The sequence below is a fragment of the Strix aluco genome, chromosome 22 (assembly GCF_031877795.1).
Source record: "Strix aluco isolate bStrAlu1 chromosome 22, bStrAlu1.hap1, whole genome shotgun sequence".
NCBI lineage: Eukaryota > Metazoa > Chordata > Aves > Strigiformes > Strigidae > Strix > Strix aluco.
In genome coordinates, this window is record NC_133952.1 from 9,108,740 (window position 1) to 9,131,188 (window position 22,449).

The 22,449-nt window shown below is 54.3% G+C and overlaps 1 protein-coding gene across 2 annotated transcripts; it reads right to left on the reverse strand.

Moving 5' to 3' along the window:
• Positions 1-462: 462 nt before the first annotated feature.
• Positions 463-16,741, reverse strand: WNT4 (Wnt family member 4). 2 transcript variants are annotated; one of them, XM_074848232.1, is made up of 5 exons: positions 16,544-16,741; positions 5,132-5,367; positions 1,837-1,968; positions 1,345-1,487; positions 463-1,128 (listed from the first exon to the last, which is right to left on the reverse strand). In XM_074848232.1, the coding sequence occupies exons 1-5, from the start codon at positions 16,618-16,620 to the stop codon at positions 661-663; spliced, it is 1,056 nt and encodes a 351-aa protein (XP_074704333.1). In that variant the 5' UTR covers positions 16,621-16,741; the 3' UTR covers positions 463-660. The 2 variants fall into 2 exon arrangements, with proteins under 2 accessions (XP_074704333.1, XP_074704334.1); XM_074848233.1 differs by lacking the exon at positions 16,544-16,741 and adding an exon at positions 14,252-14,714.
• Positions 16,742-22,449: the final 5,708 nt, after the last annotated feature.

Consider the following 22,449-nt stretch of genomic DNA (forward strand, 5'->3'; position numbering starts at 1 on the left):
GAGGCCATTGAGCATCCCACAACAAGGAGATGCAGGAATGTCCCACATCCCTCTCACACACTGATCACCCTGGCTGGGCAGTCCCTGCATCGAGCTTAACTCCCGGGGACGGTGCCACCCCGTCACCATCCGCCCATCCTCTGCGATGCACCTGGCTGCAGATGCTGGCCGCGCTCCATCCCCTCCCACGGCTCAGCCAAGGCAAGCAGTGTTCTGGGATGCTCATCGCATGCCTTAAATAAAAATAACTGTGACAGAAGATACTGAGTGCCTAACGCTAGCCGCGGCTTAAACGCCTCCCATTTGCAATGCTCCAGAGTCAGCGGGAGCTCATCCGATGAGAGCAGGCATCACGCAGGTCCCCAGCCAGCTGCTGAGAGCAGACACGTCCCTGCTGGCACAGGACACTGGGGGGCTCTGGCTTCAGCAATAAATAAAGCAAGCAAACCAAACCAAACAAAAAAAAGCCAACAATGATGAATTTTTTGAAACTTTAAATATTTTTTTTTCTTTAAAATCTGTTTTCCTCTGGGGCTCTGTCTCTGTAAAGAGCTGCGCTCTCCCTGCAGCATCTGGGTTACTTCCTCAGTCCTGGCCGTGGGGCAAGGGAGAAGCAGGGTCAGTTAGAGAGGGGGATGGATGGGCGCTTCCCTCCATGCATCACCGGCACGTATGGATTTCCACCACCCGATGGCAGGGTTTGCACTTGACGGAGCAGCACCAGTGGAATTTGCAGCTGCATCTTTCCACAACCTCCACTTCGTCCGTATGAAAGCCCCGGCCGCAGCACATCAGCTCACAGCCATCGATAGCCTTGGAGGTCTTGTTGCACTGCCGACCGCTGGTGCCCAGCACCCCATTCTTGAGGTCATGGTCACAGAAGTCGGGACTGGAGTCCAGGTAGACGAGGTCCTCGTCCGTGTGTGGCTTGAACTGGGAGTTTTTGGGCACCAGCACTTTGGTGGATCCGATCTCGCTCTGCTCGACCTCCGTGGCACCGTCGAATTTCTCCTTCAGGACGTTGCCCACTTTGCGGAAGGGGGGCATGGCTTTCCAGCACGTCTTGAACTCACACGAGCCTGACACGCCGTGACACTTGCACTCCACCCGCATGTTGTTCAGGATGGCCTAGAGGAACAGACAGAAGAAACAAGACGGGACGGTCAGCTGGGGCTGGACACGGCAAGAAGGGTGCAATGTATGGGGTCTGGAAGGGTTGTGCAGAAAGCGATGCTTGATGCATGTGAGCTGAGGGATTAAATGAAGCCAGAATCGCTCAAGCAATGGCTGCAGAGCCCAGCCGGGATGCTGCAGAGCCCCACCAGCTTTTCCCCTCACCATTACCTTCCTCCCTGCCTCGTTGTTGTGGAGGTTCATTAACGCTCTGTTGGAAGAGGCCCCTTTGCTCCTCTCGCGGACATCGACGAAGGACTGCGAGAAGGCCACGCCGTAGGCGATGTTATCAGAGCAGCCCGACCACTGGAAGCCTAAGGCAGAGAGCATGGATGAGACAGATGCAGCCAGCCTATTTTCTCATCCTCTCCAGCCCTGCTCTTCCTAAAATACAGCTGACCTGCCCCCCTTCTGTCTTGCTACCCACTAGCGGGGCTGCCTGGGGAAGCTGGGGAGTATGGCTCTGGGGGACACATGGAGAAGATGCTTTCTCTGCCCCATGGGCGATGCTCCCAGGTGCATTTTTGAGGGATGCAAGTGGACTAACAGGAGGTGGGTTTTTAAAAAACTTTTTCCTCCTTTCTGGGTGGCTCCAGAGAGCGAGCATTTCTATGCTTGGCTATTTTGCATCCCCACTTGGCTGCCCCCGTTTTGCATGCTCACCCTGCGGGCTGCCCCCTTGCACCGTGCGGTCACATCCACACTTGTCCAGCTCGCCGCTGCTGCAGGCTCGGGTCACTGCGAAGGCCACCCCTGCCGAAGAGATGGCATAGACGAATGCTGCCTCCCGTGTCCCTGCAACAGCACAAACGATGGTGGGAAACGTGGCAGCAAGTCCAACGCGCATGAGAGGGCTTTCTGGAGGGGTGCAGCCAGGTGGCCAAAGGGCTGCTGTGTGTGTCTCTGCTCCTCTTCCCTCCTAACGCTGGTGTTGCTCATAAATCCCCTTGAAAAGCTGGTCTGAAAACTGTCTCTTGGCAAAACATGCTATGCAGACCCATCGAGTCAAACCCTTTGCTCCGTCTCTTTGTGCTGGGTTTGCGTGGTGGGGTTTTTGGTGGTGGGAGAAGGGGCTACAGCAGTGGCCCCTGTGAGAAGCTTCTTGAAGCTCCCCCAGTTCCAGGTCGGACCCACCTCTGGCCAAGGCTGGGACAATTAGTGATGGTGGCTGCGCTCTGTGATAATGTATTTTAAAAGGGGAATCTGGCAGGAGGAGTGGGAGTTGTGAGGAGAAGTTACGAAAGGACACCTGTGCGAACACTGAGGGCACTGGGAGGAAGGGAGGGAGGTGTGCCAGAGCAGAGCGCCCCCCTGTATCCCGGGGTGAGATGGCAGGGCCCTGCCACCCATGGAGGTCTGCAGTGGAGCAAAAGCTGACCTGCGGCCTGGGCAGGACCCCACAGCGGAGCAGGCGGCTGTGCCTGAAGCAGCTGGGACTCTGAGGGGAGAAGAAGCCCCCGCTGTTGTAGTTCAGTGCCGGGCAGATTGAAACACGTGGGGGTGACCCATGCTGGAGCAGCATGGGAATGGCTGTGTCCCGTGGGAAGGACTCATGCTGGAGAAAGGTTGTGGAGAACCGTGTCCCATGAGAGGGACACGGAGCTGGAGCAGGGGAGAATGTAAGGAGTCCTCCCCCCGAGGTGGAAGGAGCGGTGGGACTGACTGCACCCCCCGTTCCTTGCCCCTGCGCCGCTGGGGAGGAGGAGGTAGTGAGATCGGGAACAAAGCTGAGCCCGGGAAGAAGGGAGGGGTGGGGGCAGGTGTTTTTAAGATGTGGTAATGCTTCTCACTGTCCCGCTCTGTCTGTTAAGTGTCATTGTTAGTGTTTGAATTAAAGTGATGTTCTTTTTCTTCCCCTAACAAATCTGTCTTTTGCCCATGACCATAATGGGTGAGCCACCCTACTCTGTCCTTATCTCAATTCCTGAGCCTTTCGCTTTATTTTCTCCTTGCCATTCCTGAGGGGAAAGGGGTGAGTGAATGGCTGTGTGGTGATCAGTTGCCCTCTGGGGGCATGCGAGTTGTCCTCCCAAGATAGGGTACCCCATGCAGGACACTCATCCTCCCCACTCCCATGGATGCTGTTTGCTTAGTGCCAAGCCTGGACCAGTCTCAGCAAAGACACCTCAGCACTGGGAGATCATCTGCAGCGGTGAGAGCCCTGTCTCACAATAGTGAAGGAGCTGGGAACTGCCCCACAAGGTTAAAAACATGAATGGGATGGACAAATTATAACTTGGCAAGAAGGGAGCTACAAAGGCTGTATTGCCAGTGTGGGGAGAGGTCTGAAGAGCTTATATGGAGAGACTGTCTTGCCTGGTGCTTGCAGGGCACCTCTGCCATGAAATCCCTCCTGCATCCAAAATAGTTGGGCTGCTTTCCACATCCAGGAACACCCCCTGCAGCTGCAGATCCTTGCCATCCTCTCACACGGGGTCCTGTAGCTCTCAGCACTTCCCAGACTAATCTGCAAAACCCCGCTCTGCTCCCAAAGCGCCTTGCAAAACCATGCTGGTCCCCAGGGTGCAGCCCCTTCCCAGCTCTTGCGTCTACCTTATGTGGTGCCACAGGGTTAGGAAGAGCTTGTTTGGGAAGTCAGGGGACATCCCTGGGCAGAAACACACAGGGCAGCATGGCCAGGGAGCAGCTCTTGCAACACCCAAATCCCCACCGTCCTCTAAGGCTGGTTGAGGACATGGCCCCTCCATCTCTGAGCGAGGAGGGTTGGCATTTGGGGTAGTCCCATGCTTGGGGTAGAGGAGGGGGGATGGCTTGTGAGCAGACATCACCCCAGCTTGCCAGCTGCACACAGGGCAGCTACTTTGGTGGTCGCAGCCCAGACTTTGGTGGCCCAGCTGTAATCTGGCCCAGGCAGCAGTGGCTGGGGAGGACCCAGCCAGCGTGGGGACTGAACCGTCTCCAAGTTAATCGAGGTTAATAGTAGGATCGTGTTGGTCGGTTTGTGCTGTGGCTGCCTAAAAAGAGACGACTTTTAGTTTCTGGTATTTCTGGTATTTCCAGTCCCTGAACCTTCACAAGAAGAGATCTTCACCCCTGTGTTGAGGGGAGGAAAGTCAAACAAGGAGCCAGGGCGGGGGGGAGGCTTCGGTCTATGAGTCCTGGGATGGGAAGTGAGAGGGTGCATCAGTGGCACCTGAGGGGAGGCAAGGGCCACTTCGGTGGTCTCCAAGGCTTGCAGAGGGGCTTTCCTCTCCATCTCCTCACCCCGATGCTCTGGGTCCTTGCTTGGTTTGATCACAGCCCTGTGCCTCTGGGACGCCTGCATGCAGCTGGGATCAGAGGGGCTGGGGGCTGCCCTGGCCATAAATCGCCCCTGAAGGCTGGCAGCTGGGTGGTGGCGGGTGATGATGCTGTCCTTGGAGGGTCCAGCTGCCGCGTGTTTTACTCGCATCGGGCGGCAGAGGGCTGTCCTCCCAAGGTCTTGCCCACAGACGGCTCCACTCGAGAGCAGCACACCAGGCTGGCAGCGGTCACCGCTTTGGCGCTGCCCGGAGAAGAGACTGAATAAATGCAGCCACGGTTTCGTGGAGTGAAGCTCCTGGGCTTGGCAGGGAAGAAATTAGACAGCAGGGCGACTTTAGGGTCCCCGCTCATACTTGGTGTGTCCTTATAAGCTCCAGGCTCTCTGGATGTCCTGGGCTGGTGCCTCCATGCAATGGGCACCCACGGGGTGTGAAAAAGGTTCTGGAGAGGGAGCACCCAGAAGCTGAGGAGCTGCAAGGGTCTGGATATGCTGCCCCCAATACAGTCCAGAGAGCCCTGCTGAAATGCCCAGGGAAGACCCGTCAGCCCCAAGATTCAACACTGGGCCATTCCCTGCTCTCTCCAGCCGCTGGCTCAGGGGCCAGCAAGCAAAACCCTCCTGCAGCCCACCGGCCTGCTGTTGTAGCCATTCCCCCATGCAGTGTCACCCTAAGGACACGTCCTCCCGGCTCACCTTGTGTTACCACCTTGCCAAAGACGGGCAGGGTGTCCAGCGTGGAGCAGTTCCAGCGGCGGTTGCGGAACTGGTACTGGCACTCCTCGATGGCCAGCTGGGCTCCGCGCCGCACTGAGTCCATCACCTCCAGGTTCCTCTTGCACATCTGCACCTGGCGCTGGATCAGGCCCTTCAGCTTCTCGCAGGTCTCCTCCTCGGAGATGCTCCCCACGGAAGACAGCTTTGCCAGGTACCTGCCGCAACAGCCAGCACAACTGGTTAGGAGGCAAGGGTTGGGGGAGCACGAGCCCATGTTCAGCTGGGACAGCCCGCACTGCAGACAGCGAGGAGAGCTCCTCTCCTCCCCTCCACAGCGGAGGCCTGGTGCCTATCTGGGGTCACCTTAAATGTGCCACCGCGGTGGCTCCTCAGGATGCGTTTCTGGCCGGCAGAGAGCAAGCCCAAGCAAAACAACCATCCCTCTGCAGCCTGGTTGCCTGTCTCTCGGGGAGCCCAGCTGCTGGCTCCCCTTTGCCTCTATTGCCTGCAAGGAAGATATTTTCGGTGTTGTCTGAATGTGCCCGGTCAGGTCTCCTGAGTACCGGCACATCCAAGTGCTACTAGGAAAAGCCAGAGGTCTCTGAAGTCAGCCAAAACAAGCAGGACAGGCGCTTGGCTGCCAGCTCCAGCTGCCACACTGCTCCCGCAGCATGGCTATGTGCTCATCACCGACAAACATCACCCTCCAAACCACTTCCCTCCTGGAGCCTGCTTTTAGCTCCCCCAACCTCCAGTAGGCAAGGATGGCCTCGGGCAGCTGCCAGGTTTCCTGTCACTTGGTATTCAAGCAGGGATTGAAGTTGGGAAGACACAGTCAGGAGCCTGCTGTGGACAAAACCGCACATGCTGGGCACCTCCTCCAGCAGCTTGGCTTGTGAACATGTCCGTGAGGTCTTTGCTGACCTGGAAAAGACTGGCCCAGCATGGCGGTGACCACATGCTCTGCTTTCCATCACCCCATTCTCAGCAGAAAGAGTTACAGAGCTGCTCTTTAGTGTCAGCATTAGGGCAAAGGGGAGCAAGCACCCCGCAAGCTCTTGGCATCATGGGCACGATGGTCCATCCTGCACATCCCAGTAACCCACCGTGCCCTGCGTGCGTTCATGCTTGCCCATGCCCCAGCCTCTGGATCCCTGAGGGATTTTAAGATAGACCCGCACAGCTCGGTCAGGCTGTTGGATAATCTCAGAGCCTCTATCTGTGCCTGTGCCAGAATGTGCTTGTTGAGACTCCCTCCTTCCCACAGCTGCTGGCACCCGGTTTAAGTGACACTGCCACCGGTGGAGCCCCGTCCTGCCGCAGAGCAGGGGTATCCCCTGCATTGGACAGGCAAAACTCATGCTTTCACCCGCTGACCACACCGAGCTTTAACGTCCTCGGGAATTGCCAGTGTCAGCTCACGTTGCTACCTCATCTGCACCAAGAGATGTGAGTACCGAGCAAAGGCTTTCTGGAAACCTCATTCCTTGACTCTGCATTTCCCAGCCCTACAGAGCTTGTGGGTTTTTTTGTTTGCTTGTTTTTTTCCTCCTCCTCCCAAGTTGCGACATCCTGCTAAGGATTTTTCCTTTGAAGCGCTGCTCGCCTCCGAGAAGTGACTGTGCAAAAGTGACTCCTGCTCCCTGCCTGTTCCCATGTGTACCAAGAGCCAGATCTGCTGACTTCAGCCACAAAATCAAGTTGTCACAGCCTCTTCCTCCCATTAGCCCTGCCAGTCTGCCCCAGGAGGAGAGAACAGGATTTTCTCTTCTGTGCATCAGCAGAATTATTCACCAGCTTGGTTTCACGCTTACAACTGGGGGGCTGTGGGAGATGGTGAGAAAGCTGGCTTGGCTTGCAGCGTCCGTGGGGAGTCTGCATGGCGAGCCGTCAAAAGCATTCAGCTTTCCTTGTGCGTGGAGATCACTTGATGCAACGCCTCTCGGACAGTGGGAAGTGGCAGGCTGCCGTGGTTTCAGAGCCAAGTTTTTTTCTAGCCTTTATACCAGCTAAGCATCTTTGCCCAAGGCTTTCTGCTCCTCCGAGGGCACAGCCCTGTTTGCAGAGGACCGGCCATGCACGTGGCTGTCTTGCAAACCCCACCGTGGACAAACCCAGGACTGTCACCTTTCTGCTGGCCCCCACACCCTGCAATGAGTGTCCCTGTGCTGTGGTCCCGGACAGAGGGTGCAGCAATTGATGTTCCCACATCTCGCTGCACTCGGCTGACCCAGGATGAAGGCAGGAAACCACCCCTGGGGGCTGTGAGAATGTTTGATGCTGAGCAAACCTGGAGTGATTGTGACAGCTCTGTCCCCTCCCAGATCCAGCCGTCATTTCGGTTTGGGCATGGGGAAGCTGACACACAGCAGAGCGGTGAGATTCACCCCAAGACACCATGGGTTCGTTGATCAGCTTTGAGCCTGGAAGCCAAGAAAACCAGATTCTGCCTCCAGTACTAACCCTTTGTGCTGTTTTGGCTTTCCCCACCTCCTGCAACTTAAGCAGCATTTATCATACCAGGGAACCAGCTCCTGCAAAGCAGCACAGCCGGTCCTGCCGTTGAGTCAGTGCCCAGTCCAACTGCAGGCACCTTGGCAGCAGAGAGCTGTGCCGCAGGTGTAACAGTCCCATTAATATCAGCTCTGCTCAGGATGGGGGCATCATCTCCTTTTCTAATATATTTCCCAGCTAGGTGGGATTCTCCAGGCAATGGGGAGCTATAAATTCAAAGAACACATGAAGAAAAGCATGACAAGAGCCTTTCAAGCCTTTCCAAGTAGATGCGCCTGATAAGATGCCTCCCCAACAAGCATTTAATGCTGTTTGGGATGCTAAAATGAAGGCCCGGGATGCTTCAAAGATAGCTACAGCTCTCCAAGAACGGGTCTGGTAATTTGTTTTGCAAGGCAGGCAAATAAGATGAAGCTACCCAGAACAGTGCTCTGGCCTCTCCCCCACGACAGGTCCTCTGTACGCCATCATCCCTCCTCAGCACATGCACGTCTGCCCCTCCCTGGGGATGGGGGAAACTCTGCCTAGAACGCCACAGCCCCAGATAACTGCCTGCTTGCTACCAGTCTCCTACATCCCGTGAGCACCATCACTGCTTTCCAAAAAAGGGTTTTTTTGGGGGGGGGAGGAGGCTCCCATCTGGTCCCTGGTCCAGGAGGGATCCAGAGGTTGAGTCAAGGATGCAAGGAAGGACCTTTGCTGAAGGACCTCAGCTTTGAGGCTTTCACACGGCATCTCTCCACACCTATTCAGGGGCACTGGGCAGGAACATCTCCTCCCTTTCCTCTCTCTGGGGCTGCTGAAGGGCGAGATAAGAGCTGGGAAACGTGCTCTGCCCTCACCAGCACTCAAAGACGCTTCCACCCCACAACTCACAGAGTGTTTCTCAGGGCTGTGGAGACCAAGCAAGGCACCAAACCCATCCGCAGCATCCCACGGTCACCATGGAAACCTGGCTCTAGCACTGTAGGTTAATGAGGACCTTGTTCCAAACTTCCTTTTCCTGGACTGAGGTGGTAAAAACCACAAAGCCTTTGTCTATCTGCACACACGACAAGAGGCACGACAGGAGGAATCCCAACAGTTCCTGCCCTCTGCAAGGTCTCGGTGCGGATCTGCATCCTAATATCACATCTTCATTGATGTGCAGAGCTGCACGGAGCTCTAGATTATGACTTAGGTCTCACACGCAGCCTCAAAACAGTTCTACTTGTGGAAAAAAACCCAAATAATGGCATTTTTTTTTTTTCCTTTTCCAAGATTGGGCAAAGAAAGTTTCAAGGGGTGAGCTGCTGCCCAAGCCATTTGTTCAAGTTTTATCTTCTTGCTTCATCATGGCATTTGTTTCTTTTTTCCTGCTTTTAAATCCAGGCGAGTCACTCACAGAACAAGCTCCCTTTTAATAAAAAAGTCATTAATTTAACACAAACTGAGGGGAAAGCCCTTCCTCTTTTTTCCATCCATACTATATAGATCAAAATTGAAGCCCCGTAATTTAGAGAGCTGCAGTTGATCCACCCTGCAAGATGGCAAATAAGGAAACCTCAAATCCAGGGAGCTTTGAAAAGGCGGGGAGAGGGGGCAGGGGAAAGCTCTACTTAAATAAAAATAACTATAATAATTTCAGGAAGAGTAATTGGTGGAATTACAAGGAGACACTGGAAGAGCCACAGTGGTTGGCAGATAGAGCCAGAAGGAGAGGGGAGGAGATTCCCTGCCATGGGAAGGTGTGGAAATTTGAGTAATTGACAAATTCTCAATAGAGGCGGGTCAGGGAAGATGTAGCAGATGTCTTGGAGAAAGCAGAGATTTTTGGTGTTTCTTTTATTTAAACAAATGAGTTTCAAGTGCGAGAACTCCTTGTATTGTCTCATTTTGGGAATATTTTTCTGAAGATGATAACAGTCAGACCCAGGCCAGTGGCATCACTGATAGATCACTTAGAGATGCTGAGAAGTCAGATGAGCTCAGAAGCTTCACCCTGTTCAGCAAACACTCAACCTGCCTGGGATACCTGCCTTGGCCAAGGCCACAAAAGGCTTGTTCAAGTCTTAAATTGCAAAGATGCTTCAGCTCTGCTCCTCTCTGAGGGAGCCTCTGCAAACATCTTCCCTACTTGTGGAGGAACACAGTCAGCCTGGATCAGCAGCGCATCTCGGTGCCTCTTGAGGCTGGACGTATGGTCACCCAGTGACTCAGGGTTGTGCTTAGGATTGAGATTGCCTTGTGCAGACAGGTTTCTTCTGAGGAAGAAAAAAAGGCTTGTTTAGGACAGAAAAAACAGAAGTGCATGAAGATAGACAGATAGGTGCGTGCAGACAGAGGTAGTGACCAGGCACCGCAAGGAGCCATCCTGTAGCTGCGGAGAAGGGGATCTCTTTTCCTTGTTGCTTTTCCCTTGAAGCAGAGAGAAGGCACGGAGAGATGTAGGGTTGGCAAGTCAAAAGATGCTCTAGGTGGGCCAGAGAACCCTTGTGCTTTCTCGTGGTGTCACGTGCTGGGCTGAGTACCACTCTCCCTGTGCCAACAGGGCCAGGCTCGTAGGTACCACCCACATCCTTGGCATGGTTCAGCAGGTCTGACAACCTGGGCACATTCCTGTCAGGATCTGCCGGGGACCTGCAACTGGCAAGGTTGCCCTTATCCAGCTGATGGCTCTGCAGCAGGACATGTCCCTCCCAGAGACCAGGCACCCCCCTCCTGACTTTCTATCCTTTTTAAAGTGTAAACCATGATTTACAAAGTCATCATCTGGGAGCCTGTCTGTTTTCTTCCCTGGAAGAAAAGCAGTTCTCTGGCTCAGTCCTTCCTGTCACAGTTACTGCACATTTCATCTCTTGGCTGAAACCAGGCTTTTCACACCCTAATCTCCACCTCCAATTAACAGCTGCCAAAACAGTCTCCCAAGAGGAGGCATTGCCATGCTCACCATTACCTGCCAACAGACCTGAGCGTGCAGCTCCACTGCCTGAGCTCAAAGGTGACTCTATAGTTCAAATCCTGTCCCCCCACACCTCGGAACCTGCACCCGACACCATGTGCACATAGCAAACACCCATCCACCCATGCGCTGGTTGGTGGTACCCTGCATCCCCTATCACAAGTTTCTGGGGACAGCGAGATGGCCCGGCTGCTGGACACAAGCCAGTGCTGCTTCTTGGCTTTCTGAGCATCCCGGGGCAACATCTCCACTTTGTGATGGGGAAGACCAGGGTGGAAGCTGGGAAGACCCTGAGAGCGGTATCCACTTTGGAAATCTGCTTTGGCTGCGTAGGAAATAGCTTGTGCTGTGTCTTCCTTTATACGTCAATAGAAGCTACTCCTGGGCTCGAGTACAACAGCAATGCCTTGTTGCATGAGGAGGCAAGTGCAGGTCACCAGGCTGAGCTCTGTGGGAATTCCCCTCGTGCAGCGCTTCAGGCTAGACCTGGTTGGAGAAAATCTGATGAGTTTTTAGTTTCGATCAGAATTTGCAAATACGTGGCGAGAGAAGCCTTCTGCGGGATTAGTTTGATCTCACCCAACTTGCAACAGACCCCAGGCTGCTCTCCATCGGCCAAGATACTCAATTAATTTTTTCCCCCAAGTAATTTCATGAAAGCACAATACTGGCTCCAGTTCTGCTGAGCCAGCCAGATCCTGCACACCACCTTCCCAGCTGCAAACTGCAACAGCCCGTGGCAGCAGCTCCTGGAGAGCCTGGAGGATGCTGTCGGGGGTCACCCACAGGCGTGGGGGGCAGACACCCTGGGGCTGGAGCCAAACAGAGGCTACCTGCACTTTGTATCCAGAGCAGGGTCTGCCATTCGAGCAGCCTTGGGTGTCTGAGATTTTTGTGGATTCCCAAGGCTTTCAAGCTTTAAGAAAAAAATCACCAAGTATTGTAAGAGCCAGCATCCTTGCATTTGTAAGGAAATACGGGAGAACCTCCTGGAAACTGTTAACCTCCAGGATTGCTCAGCAATTTCATCATTTTAAGAAAGCCCAAATAAGTGGCTGTAATGCACTTCTCTCCATCTGCAAGGATGAATTAATTGAGAGGACAGTAGCTCTCAGCAGAGTAACATAAACATTTTTTTTGCTTCAATGCAAAAGTCCAGTTCTGACTCATGGAGTCATAGCAAACCATTGCAAAAAAGAAATCTGCTTCTTGCTGTTGCTCATATTTGGCACTGATCTGATGCTGCACAATGTGGGGCGCAGGGTGGTTTTATCTCATTTCTATCCTCCCTAGAATAAGGCTCTGCTGCTAAAGACTGGGGTGTAGTTTTATTTGAGGCTTCTTTAGGAAAAGACAGAAATGCCCATCACCGCTGAGGAGGCAGAGAGCACCAGTCCCTCCTATACCCTGGCAAGCGCAGCCAGCCAGGACCAGAGCTCAGAGACAAGCCAAACTGGTTGGAAGTCCAGCGCCAAGATTGGCAGAGGTCTCTTGAGTCTGCAGGATGCAACCCTTGAAGCCAGTCTATTTTCATTGCTGAGCTAAAATTAGCTGGTTTTGTCAAAAGCAGCAACACTCATAAATAAATAAATATATACAAAATTAAAATCTATTTCCAATGGAGGCTGCTGGTTTCAGTCTCCCGTCCCACACCCTTGGGGAATGGGTGTCACTGGTTGCATGCCCCAACCTCGCGGACCCAGCAGGATCCACAGAGCGATGCCCTGTGCACCCCAGAAGTGCAGAGCAGCTTGTCCAACCCACAGCAGCCCACAAAGCAAGGAAATTCTCCAAACCCGACCGGTGCAACCCACCATCCTGACCGCCAGAGCAGACGTGACCGGGGAACCTTCCCGACACTTGTCCTCGCATCAAAACCCAAGAGCGTGGGGAGGGGAGCGGGGCTCGGCAGGAGCAGCTCTGCCCTGGAGCTAGCTGCACCTGCCGAATCAGCCGTGAAAAACGGGAGGGTCACAACGACAATGCAAAGAATCTTGCACAAAATTAAACCAAGCCAGGCTCAAAGCGAAACGAGCTCTCCCTGCTACCAAAGCTGGGGAGACTCACCTTAAAAAAAAAAAAAAAAAATCAAGTCGGGTTTAAAACCAGAGGGATACAAGTGTAGGACTCAAACACTCTTCTTCCCAAATCCTCTACGTTGCACAATGACCCAAACCGTCACAAAATGAGCATTCAGGCTGCTCTTGCAACATCCGCACTGCCAAGCTGGCAGGGATGAGCATGGAGAATCGGGCCCCGCGTTTGCAAAGCACCTTGTGATGTTCAGATGAAAGGGGGCCAGAGAAACCCAAACTCCTTTTATCCCGCCCTCTCCAGCCCTCAAAAGTGGTTACTGTTAGAGAGCAGCTGCTTAGCCAGGCTTGTTCGGACACTTGCAAGGTCTTCAAACTTTCCCAGAGTGCTCAAATTCAATTTTTTTAAAGCGTTTAAAAGCCCATCTGTGCTCCTGGCCCTTTAAGCCAAGTCTCAAGCCCGGACGGAAGCTTTAAGCCCCTGTAAATAGGGGGTAGACAGAGCTGCTAGTGGCACACCCTGCTCTGCAGCGGCACAACCACATCTCAGACTATCCAGTGTACACATGGAGAGCCTCCTCCAAAGCCAGCTTTAGCTGCAAGAAAATGGAGAGTGGCTGTAATGATTATCAAATAGCTTGATAACCAGGGTGTCCCCCATAAAGGACCCCCACCCTGTGGTATCCGATGCTTATCAGGCATGGGATTTGGCTCTCCTCATTCAAACCACCCAAACAGCTACAGAGCTCAGCAGCCCCAGTGCCACTGCTTACATCCACACCCCACTCTACACATTTTCTAGTTCATCTCTTCAGGTGAACTTCCCTCCCTCCAAAATAGAAAAATAAATGAATAAATAACTAACTAAATGACTGCTCGTCCCTTACCTCCCACTGAAACCAGAGCCCAGTGCTCCCATACTGGGAGGTGCTCCTTTGGCTGAAACCCTCTACAAAACACCCCCAGCACTGGGATGGTTTTGGACCACTGAGAGAACGGGCTTCCAAATCCAACCACATTAGTGCATGTGCAGGTTCGAGAGCTGAATGGAGTCTGTGAAATGTGAGTTGCTTTGGGAAGTAACTCAGCTATTTCCCCTGTATAAAGCACGTCCCTGGACTCCTCCAGAGATAAAGCAGAAGCCAGAGGGACCTTCCTGTGCACAACCAGCTAGATGTAAAAGGCACTAACTACAGCCCTTGATTTAATTTTACAATTCTGTGACTGAAGAGGCAGGAGGAAAAGCTTTAAAACTCTCTGAGCCTCCAAAGGCGGGGGGAAAAGCAAGCCTTAGGCTTTCATGAGAAGGAGGAACAGAGCATCTCTTCAGATTTGGAGAACAGAGGTTTTCTGGATAGGCAGGAAGCCAAGCAGCGACTCCCGAAACTCAGACACTGAGAAAACACACCTGAGGTTTGCTCCCTAACCAAAGGGAAAGTAGCTCGGTCTGTTTAATGAAAAGATTTGGCGAAGTCCCTTCCAGCTCAACGGTCGCTGTAGCAGAGCGATCCCTCCGAGTGATAGCTACAACTGTCTCCCTTTTACATGGGTGGCTCAGAGGACACCATTTGCATGGCCAAAACGAGCCCTTCCCCACAAAGCCAGGCTTACAGAAAAACTTCAGCTCAAGTGTTGCAAGCAGCGTCTCTCCGAAGCGCTGGGGGAATGCGAGTCTGGACAGGTCGAAAGAAGCTTTAGGGGAGAAAAAAAAAAAAAAAAAGTCACAACTGAGCTTAATCACTAATCCAGCAGGTTTCTGGAAAAGCAAACTTCACCGCGCACTGCCACCCAGCACACACACCTATGCGCAGAAATATGCGCCCAGCACGGCTGGATCTGGCCCCGGTGTGCTGGGCGCGGGTTGGCAGCTCCCGGGCAGCTCTGCGCTAGAGCAGAGCACACCAGAGCCCACACACACGTGTGGCTTCGTGAAGATGTACGAGGCACACTCATTCCTCGAATATCTGATAACTCCTGGGATCCTTCTAACTCTGTTTATTGCCTCCGGCGGCCCTTGTTTCTGATGTGAGAAGATAAACAATGGGAATTGTCTTAATCCTAAAGGCAAAGAATAAAAAGCACCGAGCGGGGGATGATCCTTTTATCACGATACATTTGCAACATCAAAAAAAGTTGAACCCTTTCCTTTCAAACGCACTGAAATGTATCTGCTTTTCCTCCCCTGTTGGCAGGAATGAGCCCTCCGCTCTCCCGCCGCCGAGCCCCCCGCGCCCACCCCTCGCTTCGCCAGCACGGACGGCTGCACACAGCCCTCCCGGTCTATCGCGGCCATCCACCCCTCCGCCCCAGCTTCCCAAATACGATCCCAGCTGCGTGCGGCGCCAGGGACCGGGGGGGTCCCACTTCTGCGCATCCACGCCGGGCGGTTTGTCGACCTCGCTCACGAAATCCCCCTTTGCCAGGCACTTCCCTGCGCCAGTCCCAGGGCAGCTGAGGCTGCTTCTCTCCGGGCACCTGCCATCATCCCACAGGGCTCCCTCAGCAAGACTTTCTCCCTGCAGGAAAAACACTCCCACAGTTCCCAATATACCTTCACCAGAAGCGTGACAGCTTAAAAGACCACCTTGATAGCTGCTATGATCCACCCACCACTTGCCGGAGACGCGTGGCGCGCAAGTCGCTCCATCTGGCAAAGGAGGAGGGGAGGAGGACTAAGCCCTAACGCATCCCAGGCAGCTACCGACCTTTTCCCACGGGCAGGACGCTTGGAGAATGCCGCTGACCTGGTGCCTTCCCCAGGTGCAGGGAGCATCCTCCAAAAGCCACCCACGTCCCACAGCCTCCAGCGAGCCAAATCTAAAGGCAGGAGAGACGGGAGCCGTCTGTGGATGCGGAGAGGACCCCTCGCATAGGGGATGTGCCCACCTGAGCGCAGGTGTTGGGAGAAGCAGGAGCCACTCGGGATCTTTCAGGCTGACAGCCCCAGGGGCTCCCTGCCCTCACCGATGGAGACCCGGGGAGGTGAGATGGAGGCAGCCCACGTTCCCAGCCCGAGAGTGGGTCTGCTGGGTGCGGACACCGGGAACTAATTAGTCCACGGCAGCCAGCAACGCTGGGAGCAGGGGCAGCGCCATCTCCCACCAGAGTACATTAATTAAGAGGAACTGGCGCTTTTGTTCAAAGTTAGGTGGGAAGGTGCTGTCATGCTCCATCCCCACTGCCCTGAGAAGGGGGGGGGGGGTCTCCCCAGAAGACAGTCCCACCGCCTTGGCAAACACACAGGAATTTTCCAGAACTATTTCCGCCCCTGTTTACCTTACACATTATTTCAGTGTTTGTTCAGTGGGTTCCCAATGTCACCGGGCTCCTCTGCGGCATGCAACAGCCCCCCACCACCCGTCCTCCCGCTGGGAATGGGGGGCCGAGGCGTGGACAGCCCCTGCCCACCGCAGATCCCCGGGGCCGGAGCGCTTGGTCGCCCCAGCCCTGCCAAATCCTCCCCTGGACCACCGGCCCTCGTGCAGCACCTCACCAACCCTCGGGCCCTGCTCTGACCCGATGCCCCAACCTCCGTCCGGCCCCGGTGTGGTCCGGGATTCATAACTTAAAGACAAAAAGAGGATGGGGGGTTCAATAACCAGCTCCTGTCCAACCAGTCTCAGTAAGACACTGGACCTGAGTGGCTGGGGAGGGTCGGCATCCCCCGCAGCCCACCTGCCCGGGGGTGCAGGCTGGGACCCCCACTGTCACCGGTTTGGGGGGGTCAGGCGGGTACCCGGCGCAGCAGGGACAGGAGCCCGATGCCCCGCCGGGTACCAAGCAGCATCGTTGCAGGGGGTCGCGCCCCGATGCTGCCCGACCCCGGCGGCACCTGCTTCACCCCCCCCGGGGGGTACCAACAAGTGGCGGCGGCCCCCCCCACCTCGCCTCGCTGCTACTCACAGCCAGTTGCTGGCGTTGGCCGAGAAGGTGGCGAGAATGATGAGCAGCAAGGAGCGCAGGAAATACTCCGGGCTCATCCTGGAGGGCAGGCAGGGGTAGAGCGAGCGGGGCCGGCGGCGGCAGCTCCCCCCCACCCCCCCGCCCGGCCGGGGCAGCCGCCGCCGCAGGTGGGCGCCGGGCAGGAGCGGCGGCGGGCACTGCCCGGTGGATGCGCCCGCGGCGGCCGCCGAGCCCGACTGTCAGCTCGGCCGGCCCATCCCGGGATGGAGCGGCGGGCCGGGGGCGGGCCGGGGGCGGGGGCAGCCCCGGGGGCCGCCCCGGCTCCGTCGCTACCTGGGCGGGACCCGCCGCCGGGGACACCCCCGGAGGCGGGACGGCGGCGGGGAGGGCAGCGAGGGCTCGGCCGGTGCCCCCTGCCCCGCGGCTGCCCCCCCCCTCACCCCGCAGAGACCTTCGCCACCCCCTGGGTGGGTTTGGGGGGGCGCGGTGGGAGCGGAGCTCGGAGGAGGTTGCTTATCCCTGGAGGTGCAGGGAGAGGTGGGGGCATCTCGAAGCGGGGAGGAGGGTTTTTCCTCTCGCATTTGATGTTTTCAGGGTAATTTCTGCGTGGCCGCGAAAAAGCAGAGCCCTCGGCACGGGGCCTGGGGCCGCCTCGGGTTTCCGTACGGCTGGGAGCAGCCTGGGCATCTCTGAGACCGCCTCCCCCATTAACAACCACCCCTTCGGTCGGGAGGGATTTCCCAAATCCCAGTTTCTAAGGGTTCAACACAAATGCCAAATTTTGGCATTGGAAAATTCGCAAACAAGGGGAGAGAACTGGGGGGGTTTCTCTCAGGAGGGAATAGCATCCGGAGCCAGTGGCAGGGACGAGGTTGCAAACCCTGTCGGTGTCTCCCCAGGGCTGCCCCTGGAGAGAGCAGCCAGCCACAGCGCTCTGGGGACGGGCTCCGGGCTGCGCCTGTGGAGGGTGATGCTTGACCAAGTGTCGAGGCTTAAATCCACCTCCGAAGTTGACTAGAAAGGCAACTCTTGCAAATCCCAGGAGCTCCTAGCAGCGTGGCTTGCCCACCCTGGAGGCCAAGAGCTGCAGTGGGGGTCCCTATCTCATCTCCGGCCCACCGTGCCTCCATCTGTCCCCCGCAGTCCACGTGGGCGCAAATGACTTAATTTAAAGCCAGGAGTGACACGAGATGGCTGCTTGGTGTGAAATCCAAGATCTCAGGCAGCCAACAACGGTGCACCAAATCTGCTCCTGACAATGTTGTTAGTTATGTCCATTACTAAAACCTCTTGCTACCATCTCTAAAATCTTGCCAAGCTGGTTTGGAGCTATTCAAAATTCCCTTTGTCTTTTCAACTCCATTTTCCTGCTCTCAGCGTAGCCCGGACACACTTATTCAAAGCACGGCAACTTGCACTGGGCTGCACACATGCCTGTCTAAGTGTATTACACCTACTTTAAAATCTCTGCATTAGTTCCCTGTCAAAGCGTGGATTTAATTTCAAAGTGCTTTGACTTATATTCCAGCTCCTGACAGGCGGCAGCCCACCCTTACCTAGTCATTCATCTGGCTTTCACGTCCTTGCTGATTATCCTGGTTGAAAGCGGGATGCTGGCTGCTTTGCTGGTGAATTGGAGGTTGTTGCTGTGAGCCCCGACTGGGTAATTCAGTGCAACTGGAGCTGATTAATCTGGCTCATCGTTCGAGACAAAGCCGTGGCCTTCCTCTGGCTTCTAATCGCTCTGGGTGTTGAGTGAAGTCATCAGGAAGGCAAGAGCTAATTGAAAGGCTGGGGGGAATGAGAGGTGAGAGGGCCACGGCTGACTGGACAGAGCCATGTGGGTCCATGGGAATACCATATTTTTGGGCCTCAGATGTGTTATTCCACCCCAAGAAGAAACACCAGAATGTTCAACTGAAGCCAGAGGGGTGGGCATGGTCCCAGATTTCAGCACGGGGCACCCTGGCTGGTGTACACACCTGCAGCCCAAGGAGCATCCCTGGCCGAGATGCTCCTGGTGCCAGGGCTGGCGGTGCTGCTGGCAGCCCCAGGACACCCTGCAGCTCTTGTCAGGGTAGCTGTGATGGCAGGGTGGTGTGGCGAGTGCCTGATTGAGCTGGAAGACCTCTGTGAGATGCCACAGCATGATTTCCCAGGGTCATGTGAGATGCTCCTCTGCCCTATGATGTGCCCTGCCGGGGGCTCCAGACTCGTTCCGCTGGCCCTGTGTTAAGGGCAGGCTGGGGGGGCCAAGGAGGTGTTTGGGAAGGCAGATCCCCTGCTCACTCTGCTCCTCATCCCGCTAGCAGCAGCGGAGGTCGGTAGCCACTTGGCCCCAGCACCCCTGGAGATGCTCCCCCTGGGTCTGCTCCCTCCTCCCTTTCGCTTTCCACCTTCTGCCGGCCACATCCCTGCCCTGATGCCTCTCCTGGCCTGGGCGAGGAGTTGTAGAACGTGTCCACCTGCTTCTGCAGCAGGTTCAAGTCACTGTCTCCAGCGTAGCAGGCAGAGCAGAGGGGAACATCCTGACTTACCCAGCAGGAAGGAAGGTGTATGCAGAGAGCACGAGTGTCAGGCCATGTGCAGCAGTGACAGCGTAGGATCGGTTCCACAGGATGCGATGGGACCAGGGTGTCCACAGGGTGTCGGGTGGGAGCCCTGTGCCGGAGGGGAGGCAGATGCAGACACATCTGGAGTGAGTCACCCTGAAGGGAAGTGCAGCGTGAGCTGTCTGCGGAGATGATAACAGCACGGCAGGGCAGGAGGGGTGTTTATTTTACAGCCTCTGTGGTGGAGGAGATGGTGAGTGTGAACAGACAGAATATGGAAATGGGCACTCACCAGGAGAGGGGGGCCCCTTGGCCTTTTCAAACATGCCCATGAAACACTGCTCAGACATTACCTGCAGCCTAGGCGCTTTCTGCCAGCTACGTTCTTTTGGCCTTCTATTCAGAAGACGCCAGGTTGCTTCAAAGACTTCAAAACCCCGGTGATTTGGAAGAGAGGAAGGCCCAGATCCAGGAGAGCATTTAAAAGAGGTACCAGGTCTCCTGGTCTTGTACGTTGGTGAGGAGCATCCTGCACAGCGGGGCCCCTCCTTTGCCACCTTCTCAGGACAGCAGCCAGGGTGAAGAGCCCTTGTCAGCCCCAGTGTGGCTTGGAGATCGGTGCCTGCTGACGACCCCAGCGCTGCAGGACATCGCTCTTGACTACTGCCCATGTGTTGCTTTAATGAACATCAAAACCTCATTAGATAAGAATGCTCCTTTTGATGTGTAAATATTTGAGCGGATGGGAAGAGGAATAAAATGCACCTGAGGAGTGTTTCATAGGCTTGCCCAGGTGCTTCTCTATTCAAAGGCTGCAGAGAAATTACCATCAACAGATCACAGGCGAGGAAAATGTCCCAGTGGTGGTAGTAGGACGGGGGTTTTCTACTCTGAGATCACCGTGAAAGCACAGAACTTGCAAAGGACCATGCAAAGGTGTAGACAGATTCTGGATTTAAGTGATGTAAATACAACTACACTGAAGAATAAGTGCAGGCAGGTAGCACTCTTGCTCAATTTCTGGATCTGACCAGTGCTATTAGTCATAGAGGTTGTGGGAGATATTTTACAGGTTCTTTTGGCTTTCTGATGCCCCTGGGACTTACCAAATGGGATTGAAAGTGGGGTAGTCACAATCTGGACGGTGGTCTCAGCCATGCGATGGGGAGAAGAGCTGTGAGAAAGAGGGAGGCGAAACTCATGGGTGAATCCGAGGCTGTGGGGGTTGATGCTGAATAGAAATAAATTCTGTTTTGAACTTAATGGAACATAAATATCGGACACTTAGCAACAGTACATGTATTAATCCTGTCCTGGAGAAAGGAGAAGCTGTTCTGAGAGCCTCCATACCAGAAAACACAGGACAATTGTACTCCTTTATAGAAACCTGTGGTTTTTCTGATGAAATTTATTTCAAACTATCCAAACATTTCAGACTGGCGCTGATGACTGCTCAGAGAAGGTGCTGTATAGAAGTGCAGTTCACAAACAGAAGCAGCTTTGCAAAGATTAAAATTGCTCTGACAAAAGAACTGTGTCCAGTGCATTATAAACAGAAGGCGAGTGGTTGCTGTAACCCATGCTCACCTGATCGACTAAACATAACACAATGGTCACTAGAAAATCAAGACGGTCCTTTTCCAGCTGCAACAGGAAGCCTTTAGCTCTGTGTGGACTGCAGAGCACTTCAGCGTGCATGCTTGGGGATGTGCATTTATTTGTGTGAGTTTTCAGAAACCGCAGGCGCAGACATTCAGTCCTAACAAATCTGCCATGCCATCACCTGAAATCCAGTGCCAAGGCTGGAAAAATTCACTCCTCTGAGTTTATTGTCCAGCAGGGCATTGAAAAAAGAGCAGAGTGGCTTGGGATTTAAGATCTTTGCTTTTGGATGTTGTCTCTGAACACATCATGAAAGTTTCTCTGGGAAAAATTATTGTCTATGGTGAATCTGTGGGTGCTGTTCATACAGGATCTTAGGAGCATCCCTGAATATGGTGAATGCTTTAAAATCATTCCATTGCAGAAAGAGCCAAGTTTTCCACCAGCCAAATACATCCTTTTTCACAGGGCTGTGAATGAATTGTCCCCTGGCTTGCACCATCTTCAGAGGAGATTGTCTCATGATTCCAGGCTCCAGGGTTTAAAATATAAATATATTAAATATTAAAACATAAAATATATCACAACTGACTTCACCACTCACCCGTGTGCCGTCCAAACTGCTGAAACAAATCTTGATCCAGGTGCTGGGTCATAACCTTCGCCCTGCTCGCCCGGCCCAGGGAGAAAATGAGACTGCAGGCTGGTCGGAGACGTGACACCCTGATCGACTCCTCTTCAGTGCTTATTACACCTCCAGGAATTTAGGAGCACTGAGACTTCATCCGCTCTCATGGGAGCTGGTGGGGAGCCCTGCTCAGCTGAGCAGTGTGGAAGGAGGGATGGTGACCACCAGGACTTAAAGGGTCTTCCAAGCTGGTGACGGCCAGGAAAGGACTGGGCGGGGATGAACACCTCTGACCACTCATGATTTGTGGTGGAGTTGTCTTCACATTAAGCTCATTGCAGATAAGACCTACTCCTGCACTGGGTGGTGTTATCAATGCTGAAGATGCTCAGCTTAAGTGATGTCCACATCTCTTCCTGTGTGTGACCATTTTCAAAGGAGGTTGTGAGGACGTGTCTTGCTCCAGCTCTCTCCTGGCACCACTCAACCTGTTGTTGCTCTTGCTGGTGTGGTTTTAGCCCAGCCAACTTGCACCCTGCCAGGCAGTGGCTAGGCAAAGTTCAAGGGAGGTCTTGTCATAAAGAGTGGGATAGACGAGGCAGCTTTGTTTTAGGCTTAGCTTTATGGTCCCTCGCAGGGTCATACCCTTTAACCCTCTGTGCCACCATTCCCTGGCCTGTTTTGCTTAGCCATGCAGACATATTCTTTTGGGGATACAAACCCAGAGGCGGGAAGGAACAGAAGAAAATCAAGGAAAAGAGAGATGCTGGTTGGGATATTGGGTCTACTGATGGTGAATAAAATGCTACTGGAGAAAAATCCTCTAAATCTCAGGCAGCAAGAAAAACTGCACACTAGAGTGTGGAAAGAGCCTCCAAGCTGCCTCCTGGGACAAGGGCAGAGACAAGTGAGCTTGTCTGTGCCGGTGGAGAAGTCCAGGATCAAAGTTCTCTGCTGCACCTCGCCCAAGGTGTCTGCCTTCTCCGTCCATAAATTCCCCCTCTTTTCTTCAGCAAAGAGGCTGCAGAGCTGCCTTGGCAAAGCCCTTTGAAGACCCTACGGTGTATCAGTAAGGAACAGAGTTTTTTCTGTCTTTGGCTATCAAACAAATGACAAGACACTGG

Bases quoted from the DNA above. Each gene is read 5' to 3' on its own strand.
- WNT4 (XM_074848232.1), bottom strand. From the start codon at position 16,620: ATGAGCCCGGAGTATTTCCTGCGCTCCTTGCTGCTCATCATTCTCGCC. The intron at 1,969-5,131 runs GTGAGCCGGGAG...GTGCTGTTGCAG, and splicing joins TGGCAAGGTGGTAACACAAG to GGACACGGGAGGCAGCATTC. The intron at 1,129-1,344 runs GTAATGGTGAGG...CTGTTCCTCTAG, and splicing joins ACAACGAGGCAGGGAGGAAG to GCCATCCTGAACAACATGCG.